The sequence below is a fragment of the Calliopsis andreniformis genome, chromosome 8, assembly GCF_051401765.1.
Source record: "Calliopsis andreniformis isolate RMS-2024a chromosome 8, iyCalAndr_principal, whole genome shotgun sequence".
Taxonomy (NCBI): domain Eukaryota; kingdom Metazoa; phylum Arthropoda; class Insecta; order Hymenoptera; family Andrenidae; genus Calliopsis; species Calliopsis andreniformis.
In genome coordinates, this window is record NC_135069.1 from 3725941 (window position 1) to 3739533 (window position 13593).

A 13593-nucleotide genomic window follows, 5' to 3' on the forward strand; every position below is an offset into this window, starting at 1 on the left:
ACGAGGCACCCTTACAAAGTAGAGAGAGTAAAACCCGGGTCCACCGCCTCTCTCTCCCCCTCCCCTATCCCTCTTGCCGCCTCACTTCGTTTACGACACATTTAAAGACAGTCCTTAGACTGGGATCACGCGGTCGTATCGATAGCCGAAGCTCCCACCGGACCAGCGCGATATCTCGAATGCTAAAAGCATTCTTTAATAATATTTAACGACGGGACCGTGGAAATGTAATGCCACGGAAAGAGGAACAGTCGGCTGTAATTCCATGGACCACTGGTTCTCAAACTTTTTACCCCTTTCAAGCATCATCCCTTTTCTGCTCTGACCTATGGTGACCTACAGAGGCTAATTATTACTTCTGATTATGGTGAGAGTTACTTCATATAGCAATTGTTAAACAAACAGTACATCTTCTCGATATAATTCTCTTTCATTTTTATTCTATTAAGGCAGGATCACTCAGAGTTCAAGTACCTACAGATTTCCAACAATTAAAAATTTGGGAAATTAGAAATTCGGGGGCTCACGAAATTTAGAGTTTCTGAGTGATCTCACCTTAGTATGCTAAGGGTTAGAATTCTATCTTCGGCACATATTTTCACCCTCTGGGCTACTGCCTTCCTGTAGAACAAATATTCCCTGTTTTTTCTTTTGCAGGTTGTCGGAGCTGCCAGCAATCGAATCAGCGACGAACGTTCTGCGAAATTATTCTCGAAGCGGTAGCGTCTCGCGCCTCTGACGACGTCCACGTATGTACACGCGAGGAAAAGAAAAGTGGGAAAAAGAGGGTGGCGAGGCTGTCCCAGAAGGACGAGCACGCGGGCGGAATATGAACGAGGACGCGAGCTTCAGGACAAAAGACGTTATTCCTTCCGGTACCGCTGCCGGAAAGGGGAAGATACATCAACTCCTGTGTCATATAAAAATGTGTTTATGCGCTGTGCACGGGGAATGAGAAACAGTGGAGGCCATTCTGGGACCCTGTCCACACGCTGCTCTAGAAGGAATATTCTGTCTGCCCAGGCGGCTGTCAAGAATTTTTCACTGGTCTTTGCTCGAATGAAAGCCTAGGAAGCAAATTTAGAAGCACTGACAAAATCAAAATCACGAGAATTGAAGTGCGGATGAACTTCATCGTGTAAATGAAATGTAAGTATATTTTTGGAATAAGTGTTAATTTTTTCCCTTGGAATATGTTCAACATCCAATTCACGTGCAAGGGGTTAAGGGAATCCTGTAAGAATTCTTTCATAAAAAGAGCAGTTCAAGATTGGTGTAAAAAGACATGGGAAGTTCAGAAGCGAAAAGGGGAGGAAAGGGTCGCGAGACGACGTTCGAAAGAATAGAGTTGACGGGGCGAAACTCATGAAGACCGGAACCGGAAACGAAGCTCATCGTTATACACTGCCGTAATGTCACTCTTGAAAGAATCATAGGACTCTTACAAAAGTCCATTCTACTGAGAGCTCTTCTTCCCAAGTCGCTACTGAGGGATGAAAGAATAATTTTAACCCTTGTGCAGTGTCCAAATAACAATGAAAATTGAACTACCTCAAAAAATAGTGTAAATAAATTTAATTCCCATTCAGAAAGCATTGAAGTTTAAAATTTCGAGTGAAATTAACCCAAACAGTGCACAGGGGTTAAAATTCTCAAAATAGTACAGAGTGTATCAGAGTGATTATTTCCAAAAGCAGAGTCCAAAAAATCGCAAAGAAAAAACGCGAAGTGTTTCTGCATCGACAATGGGGGTGGGAGAAGAAAGACTGTCAGGGAAGGGAGAAGAAGAACGATCGATGCAAAGGGCAGAGACGTCAGGATTTGGGATTTTCGCACGTGTTTCCAGCCCCGTCCACGCGATTCCCGTAATCCCGGGGTGGCTGTTCCCTTCCCTCCCCCGTCGCCACTCTAGATTCCTTTCTCCCGAGTAAAAGGAAACGGAATTGAAATCGGCTTTTCGAAATTGCGCGGCAAACCCCCGTGTCCAGCTCCCCGGAGAGGGAAATGCAAACAGGGCTTTGCTGAGCGGGCAAACTCGAGGTCGGGAAACGGAGGACGAAGAACGATGAATCGTGGATTTACAAGGGCGAGGGCGGAACGTATCGTTGCTATCGGGATTTCAGCCCCCTCTGATTCGTGGGTCCGAAAGAGATCGGCATTTTCTTTGAACTTGGAGGATTCCTTTAACCAAACGCGAAGGTAAACCCTACGTAAGGGCAATTTAAGCGGGCAATTGCTGAGGGAGGAAGTTTCTCCGAAAGTACGTCGATGGTAGCGACTGACGAGCAATGATTTGGATGAGGGACTTCTTTATTTATGATTTTATTTGCAGTCTGCAGGTTCACAGTATTTTTAAAGACATTAGACATCTTGCAATAGATCGAGGAATGAACTATATATCGAGCAAAGAGCATTTAAAAAAATTGGCCAAAATATGGATACTGAAATTCTTAATTGTTTCTCTGCATTTTTATTATTAATTTAAGTTTATTAAAAGCAGAACTTGTTTAGTGGTATATTGATGCTCGAATTTATCTTTGAGATGTTAGGAATCAAATAAAAAGATTTGGACTATCTCTTGTTAGATCTATTTTCTCGGTAGGAGTTGTCTTTTGTAATTTGCTAAAAATATTTAATGAGATCAATTAAAATTATCAATCTCTGTTTAACATCAGTAGCTATGCTTGAAAGAAATCTATGGTGGCGCCATCAGCCACGTATTCTATAAAGCACAGTCTATTCTAGTTTGGTAAAAACATTTTTTAATTTAAACAATTTAAACTTACCTCTATAACTGCATCTACTTGTATCCTCTGGCGTCTTCAATGCTTATCACAATACATATTTAAATAATGTAATTTCAGTGAGCTCCTTGCAGATTTTAGACACACTTGTTAGAATTTAAAATATTTTTATACAGGAATCAATTAAAATGAAAATTACCACACATTAATTAGATTTATAATAACTCCACTATATTAAAAAGGTATAAAACTGAGATTCAGAAAACTATGGAATTCAAGAATATTTACACACATATTTCTTCAATATTCAATTTAGATTATTCTTTTATTTTTAATATATAAATACATTCTCACTTATTTATTTCATATAGAATTAGAAACACCTTGTACTACTATCAAATATCCTCTCAACACTTGATACCATTGTCTAAATGACACACTGTGAAGTAGATTCAACGATAGCCTTGCTGGAACTGATCTTCCCTTCCTCTTTTTCAGCGGAGGACATCTACACCAGGGTATACCCACTACACCCCTAACCAATCGTAGAGAAGTGCCAGCCAATCCGTGGGTCTACATCCTCCGTCACAAAAGTTAGAAGGGGTAACAGCATTTATAAAACACACCGTCTGGCAGCAGTGAGACGGAGCATGCTCCATTGGAATATTCTAAATCCTATACCAAAGGGGTGTGCCCCACTGACTCGAGCTGAGGACTAGGGAAGGGAGTGTATCTACCCGTCAACAAAGGACGTAGGGTTTGACAAAACAGACTGAGACGCTGAAAGATGGAGCATGCTCCGTTAGGATAGTCCAAACCCCATGTCTAAAAAGGATAGGACCTATAAATTCTAGGGGCACAAGGGAAAAAACTGTCCAAAATGCATCTGTGTTGTGAAAATCAAAACTTTTTTATTCCTTGTACAAAATTGGTATTTTCTCAATTACACATATATCACTATTATCTAATAGAATCATTAAATATTATAAATTAATCCAGTATAAAATCTATATACATAAAAGTGAAACCAAATTAAAAAAGATGGTCAATATTTTCCCAACTGCAACACCCTTTTTTAGCAGCTACCCCTTTTTTGAGATCAAAGGGGTGACTGGTACCCCTTTGAAAGGAGTAAACTAAAGGGGGGAAAAGGGTAACTTAATGTAGCAGAAAAAAATTCGTATGGTACACATGTGGGGTCACAATCATTTCTTACATATGGCACAAAAAATAATATAGTTTTATGTACATTTGTTCAAACTGAAAATTACAGTAATAAAATACAATAATATTGCTTAAAGAAAGCATAACATAACCTCAAAAGCAAAGAGGAAAGAACAAATAATGTAGATAGATTTGAATAGAAACAGTCCATTATTCATTAAAAAATATCACACAATAAATATTCATTCAGCATATTAACTCATCATTCATTAAATTGTTAAAAATACTATTTCCTGTTTATATTTTTATTATAGTACAAATAATGATTTAATAATTGATCAATTTTTACCTACCACTCTCCCAAGAGTGTATTTATTATTGGGTCCTTCATAATTCGTATTTCTATTATAACTTTTTATTAAAAAACACATATTATTCTGTTCACAGATGGCTGATAAATTTTGGGACACCCTATATAATCGTTACGTGCCACCGAATTGTCTGCTAGCAGATAATGAATGATACATAAATCAAATTGACATAATATTACTTTAAAAATGACACTGTATCACTTTGGAAATTGTTTAGCATTAGTTTACGTTCCATATTATCTTACATACAAATATTCTGGCTTGTAAGTATATTTTGTTCCTTCCTAACCTATAATTAGTACAGCTATACGTATCATTCAATATACTCTAACTTCAAAGGTGATATATGTAGTTATGATTCATAAAATTATTAAAGCTACTGTATCATCATAACTCTAAATTATCAAATATTTATCATGCAATTCGTTAATAAGGTATATATCCTTTCAGGTCTGAGTATGGTGCATTTTGGAAATGTGTTCAAGCTGGAGGAATTTACATTTTTACACAATTAATAAAAATGCTAGCACTGGCCACATTCTTTCCTACAGCTGACAATGTGGGAGAAGGAGGTTTTGATGTAGTTGGTGTATGTATTTATAAATCTACATTATTTCTATCTTAATTTTTATTTTGTACAATAATGCAAGACAAAACATTTTTCAGGAGTTTTTGAAGTGCTCTATAGATTTAGCTGATTTAGTGGGAATACTACTAGTCTTGAATAGTATACCTGGTAAAGGGCATGCGAAAGTTTTGACTGCTGGAATTGGATGGGCAGGAGCCGAAGTACTCCTCACACGATTTCTCTTGTTATGGGTTGGAGCAAGAGGTGCTGAATTTGATTGGAAATATATACAAAAGAGCCTTGAGTCTAACATTAATTTAGTATGTATTATATATATTTTAAGAAGGAGACTTCTTATAATGTTACAGATATAATATTTTATTTGTTATTCTTTTAGGTACAACATATAACCACAGCAACACTTGTGTGGCTATGGTCAAGGCATGATTTGAAGCGTGGTCTAGTTCCTGTAGTAGTCAGTATGCTTGTGCTTACTGTATACAGACCACTCATCCTAGATTTCTTCACAACACTTTTCTTAACTGGTCCGTGGTCAACACTTGTTGTCAAAGCTGTTACTACTTTCATTATGGGAGCTACAACATTGCACATATATGCAGGTCTTGCTCATTCCATTGGTATATTTTAAAAAATATTGTACATGTGTCTTACAAGAGTCATACTTTACATGAATACTTTTCTTATTTTATAATACAAGGTTGTATAAGTTATAATCATCTTTATCATATTGTATAAAGTACAATTAAATCCTCTATGTTAGATATATCAGAGATCTATCTATACTATATAACTTTGTTATAAAATGTGTCATTACTTTCTGTAAAAATCATATTGTACTATGTAACTATTATCTAGTTTGTAAAGGAGCAAATAACAGCAAGACTTATGAATTAAACTAATGTTCAAATTAATTATTTCATTGTTCATGAACTTATAATTTTTGTATGGGATATAAACTTTAAAGTACAATGACTTCAGTGAATAAATTTGTCTATTTATTATAAGAAAACCTTTCTAATAATTTATGGAGACATCAAACTATGGGAAACCGTAAAGTATATATTTAATATATTATTTAATACATATTCTATAATAATATAGACCATCAAAGTTCTGTATTTATTATCAGAAACACGTATAAAACATTACGCAAAAATATGGGCAATAAAACACTAACTTAGCATGGTCCCCCAACTACTGCAGTTAGAAATTATTTATTTAATAATTTACAGACGATCTGTTGACGTAGAATCATTTTGAGGCACCTACACATCATTATGCAACAATAGAAGTTAATAGAATTTGTTTATTTAACGTAGAAATAGTGTTTAAAAATTTATTGGGGCACTGGACCCTGATGATACGGCCCTTAAGAAAAGTTACTCGCGACAGCTTCGCCATCTACTAACGCTCCCCGAACTAACATTTTTGGTAAGGTCCGTATCATTGGGAGCTAGTACCCTTTTATAAAAATACTAAAAATGATTAAAAAGCCACTGGAAAGCAATATTATTATGCAAAATCATCCACAATACTATTCAAAATTGAATATTGCATTGGATAATTAATTTTGTGCAGTAAATATATTAGAAATAATTAAATATTGCTTATTTCATAGTTGATTCTTTATAGAGTAATTGTTAACTTATTTAATCGGGTTAGCAACAATTTCTATCATCTCCTATATTTATTTTACATGAGATTTTATAATAATATCGTTTAATTATTGCAAAAACAGTATTTATATATTTCTATGGGGCACCGCACCCTGATGATACGGGCCTTGAGGAAAGTTGCTTGCGACAACTTCGCCATCTAGCGGTAGACCGCGAACTAACATTTTTTAAATTATCAAATATGTAAACTTTAATAATGTAGAATTATTAGAGTACTTCTAAACATTATTATGCAGCAATAGAAGTTCATAGAATTTGTTTATTTGTGGTAAAATCATTTAAAAAAATTAGTTAAAATTATACTATTGCAGTATCTATAGATGCCTGTAATATCGGTATTTAGTTCCAGAGCGCGGCCGTTAGATGGCGCCACGAGTCTTGTTTCTGGGCATAAATCTTTAAATGCTGTTTTTGCAATAAATAAAAAATTGTATGAGCTCCTGTATTTGCATAATGATATACAGAAGATCTATGATGATTCTACATCGTCAGATAATCGATAAATAAATAAATAATTTCACAGTAATAATTCCCTTAGTTCGAGCGTCTCACCGCTAGATGGCGAAGCTGTCGCGAGTAACTTTTCTTAAGGCCCGTATCATCAGGGTTCGGTGCCCCAGTAATTTTTTTAATATTGTTTCTACATTAAATAAACAAATTGCTTTGACTTTTATTGTTGAATAATGATGTGTAGAGTCCCTATCGTGATTGTACATCATCTGATTGCACGTAAAATAATTGAAAAATCAATTATTATAGTATATTAATCAAAATAATATTATTCCATGTTTTAATGACTACAGTTTATTACAGAATTATAATTATACACCTATGTACAATGCGAAACATGCTAGATGATTATAATAATCATGATTCCAATATTTCTCGAGTTAATTCTATCTTTTTGTGTGTAGGGTGACCGTAGTTTTCATCTATGGATCTCTGTCGTTTGCCGCTACTTTGTGAATTTCTCGAAGCTGCGCGCGCAGCCCACTTTGAACGATGTAAACTGGAGAGCAGAGCTCATCACGGGTAAGTTTCTTAAAGTTTTTTAAAGTTTTTTATTATTCTGTCTCATAATTTTTGTTTATTTCGTACATATATAAGATACTTGTTGTATTTATGTAGTAAACTTATATGTATCTTTCAATATTTTTCTAAATGACAAGAAATATTCAATTCTAGCCTTCAAATGATAGGAATCTTAGTGTCTACATATAATACAAATATGTTAAAATATATTTTATAAACGAACTAGATTATTATTTTGGACTCAGCATTATGATTTTTCTTTTTTGTTTAACTAGAAGTGGATAATGGACTCTCGAAACTTTCGATACAATACAATTTATGGTGGTGAGGGTGACAGTCCCTCTTCCCCCACCCAAGGACTACTTCGCTAGCTACCTGATATAAACAAAGGATCCTTATTTATTCAGTGGTTGTCGGAGAGGTCAGACGTCTTGACACTATCGTGAACATTAGGGTGAGTTTACTAAACATATTGATATTCAGTTAATTTTAATTACTCCTGCTTACTTTTCTTTGTATCATATATTAGTGCATTATTAGTTAAGTATTGTTTAAGCTCGTGAGTGTTATCTATAGTATACTCGGCGTTAATTAATATAATTATAGTAATTTAAAATTTATTTCATATAATAATTTTTAAACAGTCCATCATGCATGTATAGAGGTCACTAAGCTCAATTCGGAATCGGTAAAGTAGTCAGACTGCAATAGAAAGTCCACAGGGTTGTATGTCTCCTCTTATACCTCGTCTATGGTGATAGGTCTCGCCTCGTTAGCAATAGTAATCAATAATATAACCTCAATGGAAATAATATTTCCGATAATTCACGTGAGCGAATAATTAGTCAGTTTCATTGTATATACTCTTGAAAATTCACTGGGATCAGTATATTTCATCAAGTTAACATAAATCGTTATTATATACATACACGTGGAGTTCTATTTGTGTCCTATAATCTACTTGGTGCCATGCTTGAGGGATAACAAATTCAAGTGCGAAAAATGAGTAACTCTGAGAACGAAGATGGTCCAAAAACCACTGGACCAGTGGACAACGCGTGGTCCCTAAAAATCCCATCTTTTAAACCTGAAGACAATCCTAATCGTCTACTGGAAGAGAGCTGTTTTGCAACTTTGTTTCCAAAGTACAGAGAACGATATTTAAAAGAACATTGGCCTCTGGTGCAAAAGGCTTTGGAGGAGCATGCCATCAAGGCAGAATTAGATCTAGTTGAAGGCAGTATGACAGTGAAGACTACAAGGAAAACATGGGACCCTTATATCATTGTCAAGGCACGGGACATGATCAAGCTCATGTCAAGATCAGTTCCATTTGAACAGGCAGTCAGAGTTCTACAGGATGACATTGGTGCTGACATCATCAAAATATCCTCCTTCGTCAGGAACAGGGAAAAGTTTGTTAAGAGACGCCAGAGACTCATAGGACCAAATGGATGTACTCTGAAGTCTATTGAATTACTGACAAACTGTTATGTACTTGTGCAAGGACAAACAGTGGCTGCATTGGGTCCTTACAAGGGCCTTCAGCAAGTTAGACGTATTGTAGAAGAAACAATGAAGAATATACACCCAATTTATAATATCAAAGCATTAATGATTAAGAGGGAGTTGGCAAAGGACCCAAAATTGAAGAATGAAAATTGGGAGAGGTTCCTTCCAAAGTTCAACAACAAGAATATCAGTAAAAGGAAGCAGCCTAAGAAGAAGAAGGAGAAGAAACCATACACTCCATTCCCACCACCTCAACAGGAGAGCAAGATAGATAAGATGATAGCAACTGGTGAATACTTCTTGAAGGAAGATCAGAGGAAGGCTAAGAAGAAGAAGGAATTGGAGGCCAGGCATGAGGAGGCTGAGAAGAAGAGGCAAGAACGCAGAGCACAGGCATTTGTACCACCTGAAGAGAAGCCTAAGGAGAGCAAAGAACAGAAGAATGATATAAACCTGCAAGAATTTAAGAAGAAAGTTAAAAAGGGATTGAAAAAACGTTCACAGACATAGTGAATCATAAGACTCATTTTTCGCAAGTGAATTTTGTTGACTAAGTCCTTTGTACATGATATTTTTAATAAAATAGGGTGTTTGTTAGTTTGTGGGTTTGTTCTTTAGGGGAAACACATAGACAAGTTTCTGGAATAATTCCACCATTTTATTAAAAAACCTTGTTTCTATAAGTACTATAATATCGCATTTTTAACATAAACATATAAATATATATAAATATATACGTGCTGTGTATATTTATATATATTTCATTAGGGTTTAATATACATTTGCAAAATACAGAGCTGTAGAAATCCAATGTGTACACTTTGAAGACAGGTATTTATACTCCAAAACGAACGTCCATATGTATATATATATCTCAGGATTATTTTATTAGCGGAAATTGTATGTTCATTACAATTTCGTTATGATTCGATCTAAGACACAAGCGACGAATTTCTCCCATGGTCATCGAGAGATGAAAATTTTGATAGGAGAAATGATAATGTAGGCTCGAGTATTATACAAATTTATGAACGAAGCCGATTCATACCAAGTCTTCAATGTATTAATAAAATACCCCTTTAAACAAATATCGAGTTATATCGTGAAAGCAGTCGATATTAAACAGCATTTAACATTCAAAAATCACTGTGCTTCATCCTCAGAACTCTTGGAGTCCCGATCATAAGACTATTCTTCACGAATTTTTTTTTAAAAACCTGCAACACGTAGTATTTTGAGATTTTTCATTTATATTCCTTTATATTTAAAGTTTATGATATTATTATGGCTAATAATATCGCACAATAACTGAGATATTTAAGATTCCAGTAGAACGTGTTTCAGCCTCAGTTGAAGAAAAAAGAAACATGAATTATTTCCATTATTATGCAGTATTGTTAGCCAAAAAAATTTCAGAATACATTTCAAATCTAGATCAATATGTATGAAAAATTCTAAAATACTACGTAGTATAGTTTTTTAAAAAAAAATTCTTTTTCTCACCGAGCCTCCAAGTGGGAATGCCCCATTAACGAATATAAAATGTAACCACAGATCCAACGCATCATACAAGAGGGACTGGAAATTTTTGTTTCAATGTACAGTGTATATCTTATTCTATTCACGTCGAGCACAAGCTCACCTCTCTCAGCACACGTGTACTCAACATTGATTTGATCTGCTATCTTTTAACATTAGCCTCGACTCGTTCCTTATATTACAGCTTACAGATTCATGGAAGTACGACGTTTCGTTAGCTTATACTTATTATCTGTAGACGTATATGTACAATTACTTAGCACGCGGTTATGGTTGTCTCGATATACGCAAAGCGCGCGACAAAAGCGATGAACAACAAAGTGTTCGCGTTAAAGGCGAAGAAAGGGCTAATCAGAGACGCCTTAGGACGGGAAAGAGACAATCAATCGAATACATTTGAGTATTTACAGCGCAGCCTGTACATACCGAGAGATTCGGAAATTGGGTAATCGAGTATTAATTCATTCACGTTAATTATTATGCATGTGTGCACTTCAGCAGGTGATCAGATTTCTGATAAAAATTGTTCAATAATTCCAGCTTGAATAAATTTAGAAATTAGGATTTTATGGTGCTTTCGGAAGAGTTAAGAGAGAGATAATTATTTGCTCGAGACCATAGAAGATAATTAACCTCATATCGTTTAATTCCCTTCACAGAAATTTCCAAATATCTTCAATTTTCTATTTTAATCATTTCTTTCATTCAATTCGATCACTTCTGTTTAAAAATAAAAAATCTGCAACGATATAAAAATAAGGAATTATATCTTCACATGTTCTTGAGCCTTCCCTTGCTCTCTTCTTGAATATAGATAAAATATATACAGAAAAATTAGAGCTTAAAAATAATTACTGACTCGCAGAGCTGCGAATGAGGCGATTGGAGCACGCTTGTTTATAATACAAAAGCTTACAATATTCGATAGCGTAACATCCGTGTTATGCATATACGTATAAGTATGGAGTGTCTCATGCGAAGTGACGGTAGTAGATCGTCGTCGTCGGGAAAGTGTAAGTGTACAAAAGATCATCGTCCTCAGCTACGTATTGCTGCGTTAGTTCCCCGCTCTCAATCGACTCGACGCATTGTACGCTCTGACTACACAACCATAGCATCTCTCATTCAACTGAAATACTAAAACTCGCCCCACCATCGAGAGAAACAAGTCTATCCCTTAACATAACATTCACATCTGTCAGCAGGGAAAATGAAAACGTGTCTTCGAAACGAGAACCACGTTCAGCAACGAGCAACGCGTCGAGCCCTCGAGCGAGCACACCCGCAATTCCCAGCTATTCGCACAACCAAGCAAGTATACAATTCGTTTATACAAAAATAAATCTCTTTGTCGAGAATCGTAGCGCGCCGCTTTCGACTCACACCGCGATATTCGTCCTTCGATCGGCGGACAATCTGATGTCCTGCGCGCCACGTGGTACGCGTTAACAATAAGTTCGCTAAAAAGAAGATTAGCTACGTTGTCGAGCCAGAAACGGCGTTCCTCGGCTTATCGTTCGAGACCGTGAAAATAGGGGAATCGATAAGAAGCATATCGCGATTGTTCGAGATCGTTGAAAGGAATCCTATCAGCTGCTCGAACGTCTCGATGTTTATTCAATGGTATTTCGATCTGAATGTTGAAGGTTTGCTTAGAATTAGGGATATAAGACTACATCTGAGTTCCTTTCATCGTATTCGGAAGTGATATTCGTGATTGGACACTTTGAGATCATCGAAATTAATATAAATGCGTTCGAGGGCACCTCGAGATCACCCCTTGGTCGATGTCTGAGATTTCGGTACATTGATCTTCGTCTTTTACAAACGTAGTAGCCTATCCAAATAAAATTATGTACATCTCTTGTCCAGAAACAATTCCGTCTGCAAAGGGTGAACTGTACATTTCTTTGATTCTCCCGCTTCGCGGATCTTCCCTACGTTAAAACGAAAATTAGAAGACAACCTATACGTACACTATAAAAATCACTGTTAAACCTTGAAATCTGGAGGACGAGACTCGGTCTCAGGATCTGAAGGACAAGGTCCAAGAAAAGAAATGTCAAAACCCTAAATCGAAAATTCAATTCCATATCTCTCTAAATTTCACTCACAAGCCACTCTATTCCTCCCTCACAGTTCATCCTTATAAATGCATCTCTCGAAATCACTCTTATTAAACGAGTACGTGATCACCTCCCTTCTAGGGAGACTAGCTCGCCCTTCGTCCAGAAGGTTGATTTTCGCGACAGATCGTGGATAGTTCGTTCCATCAACCGGTTCGTCGATCGAGGAGCTTGGACTTCGGATCAACGAGATTGGTCGCTCGAATCAGGTCGACTCGGCTTCTCCTGATCAAATAGCGCACCTTTTGAGCCCTTCGCGAGTGGCGACGACACCGCGACTTTCACGAGCCGGTGACACTCGTCGTGAGCTAGTGATTATGGTTGTAGAGGTGCCACCTCTGCGTCTCTGCATTCGAATCACACTTTTCGGCAGTGATGCCCCTCTGCGCGTGGTATCTCGAGTCGACGCACACAGGGATCCTCGAGTGTCGAATTAGCCCACCTTCCAGGTGCCTCCACTTCTGGTTTTCACTCCCGTCGCAGATCTGCATCAGCAGCGTGGTGCCCTTTGCGTACACTGGCAAAGTTAGACACAGGTCGTGGTGCTTTATTAAGCCATCCTTCGTGAGGCCCCATTCCTGAAAGGAGCATAAATTATTTAGTTTCGAGCGGGTGTGATTTACTGCTGCAAGGTTTAGGGTATTAGCTTCTGGGCTAAGGGAATTCCTTCGAGGGTAGCAACCCTTAAATTCGTTAATTCCACGTACTGTAGATTATCTAATTTCTCAAATTTCAGTCCGTGACTGTGCAAACTTGAAACCCCTCGGGAGACTCGTGGCGAAAGCTTATTTCCCGTCGATCCTTGAAATCTCCATTCTCGCGCGAAATCCTTGGCGCGAT

General features: G+C 36.8%; 3 protein-coding genes across 3 annotated transcripts in view; 2 read left to right on the plus strand and 1 right to left on the minus strand.

Moving 5' to 3' along the window:
• The first annotated feature begins 4351 nt into the window (after positions 1-4351).
• On the plus strand, positions 4352-5658 carry LOC143182275 (BOS complex subunit TMEM147). The gene is made up of 4 exons (XM_076383181.1): positions 4352-4542; positions 4730-4868; positions 4946-5167; positions 5245-5658. Exons 1-4 carry the CDS (start codon positions 4466-4468, stop codon positions 5494-5496), a joined length of 690 nt encoding a protein of 229 aa, XP_076239296.1. The 5' UTR covers positions 4352-4465; the 3' UTR covers positions 5497-5658.
• A 2699-nt stretch (positions 5659-8357) lies between these two features.
• On the plus strand, positions 8358-10567 carry Dbe (KRR1 small subunit processome component homolog dbe). Its single transcript, XM_076383353.1, has one exon. The coding sequence runs from the start codon at positions 8579-8581 to the stop codon at positions 9596-9598; it is 1020 nt and encodes a 339-aa protein (XP_076239468.1). The 5' UTR covers positions 8358-8578; the 3' UTR covers positions 9599-10567.
• A 1439-nt stretch (positions 10568-12006) lies between these two features.
• The window catches only part of Pgant2 (polypeptide N-acetylgalactosaminyltransferase 2), a 160235-nt gene continuing 158648 nt past the window's right edge, over positions 12007-13593 (minus strand). The window contains exon 10 of the mRNA XM_076383355.1: positions 12007-13331. Within this exon, the coding sequence (XP_076239470.1) occupies positions 13062-13331 (270 nt within the window). The 3' untranslated portion in view covers positions 12007-13061. The remainder of the gene's footprint in view (positions 13332-13593) is intronic.

Coding starts and splice junctions, on each gene's coding strand:
- Dbe (XM_076383353.1), top strand. CDS start 8,579: ATGAGTAACTCTGAGAACGAAGATGGTCCAAAAACCACTGGACCAGTG.
- LOC143182275 (XM_076383181.1), top strand. CDS start 4,466: ATGACACTGTATCACTTTGGAAATTGTTTAGCATTAGTTTACGTTCCA. Junction 4,869..4,945: donor GAGGTTTTGATGTAGTTGGT/GTATGTATTTAT, acceptor AACATTTTTCAG/GAGTTTTTGAAGTGCTCTAT. Junction 5,168..5,244: donor TTGAGTCTAACATTAATTTA/GTATGTATTATA, acceptor TTATTCTTTTAG/GTACAACATATAACCACAGC.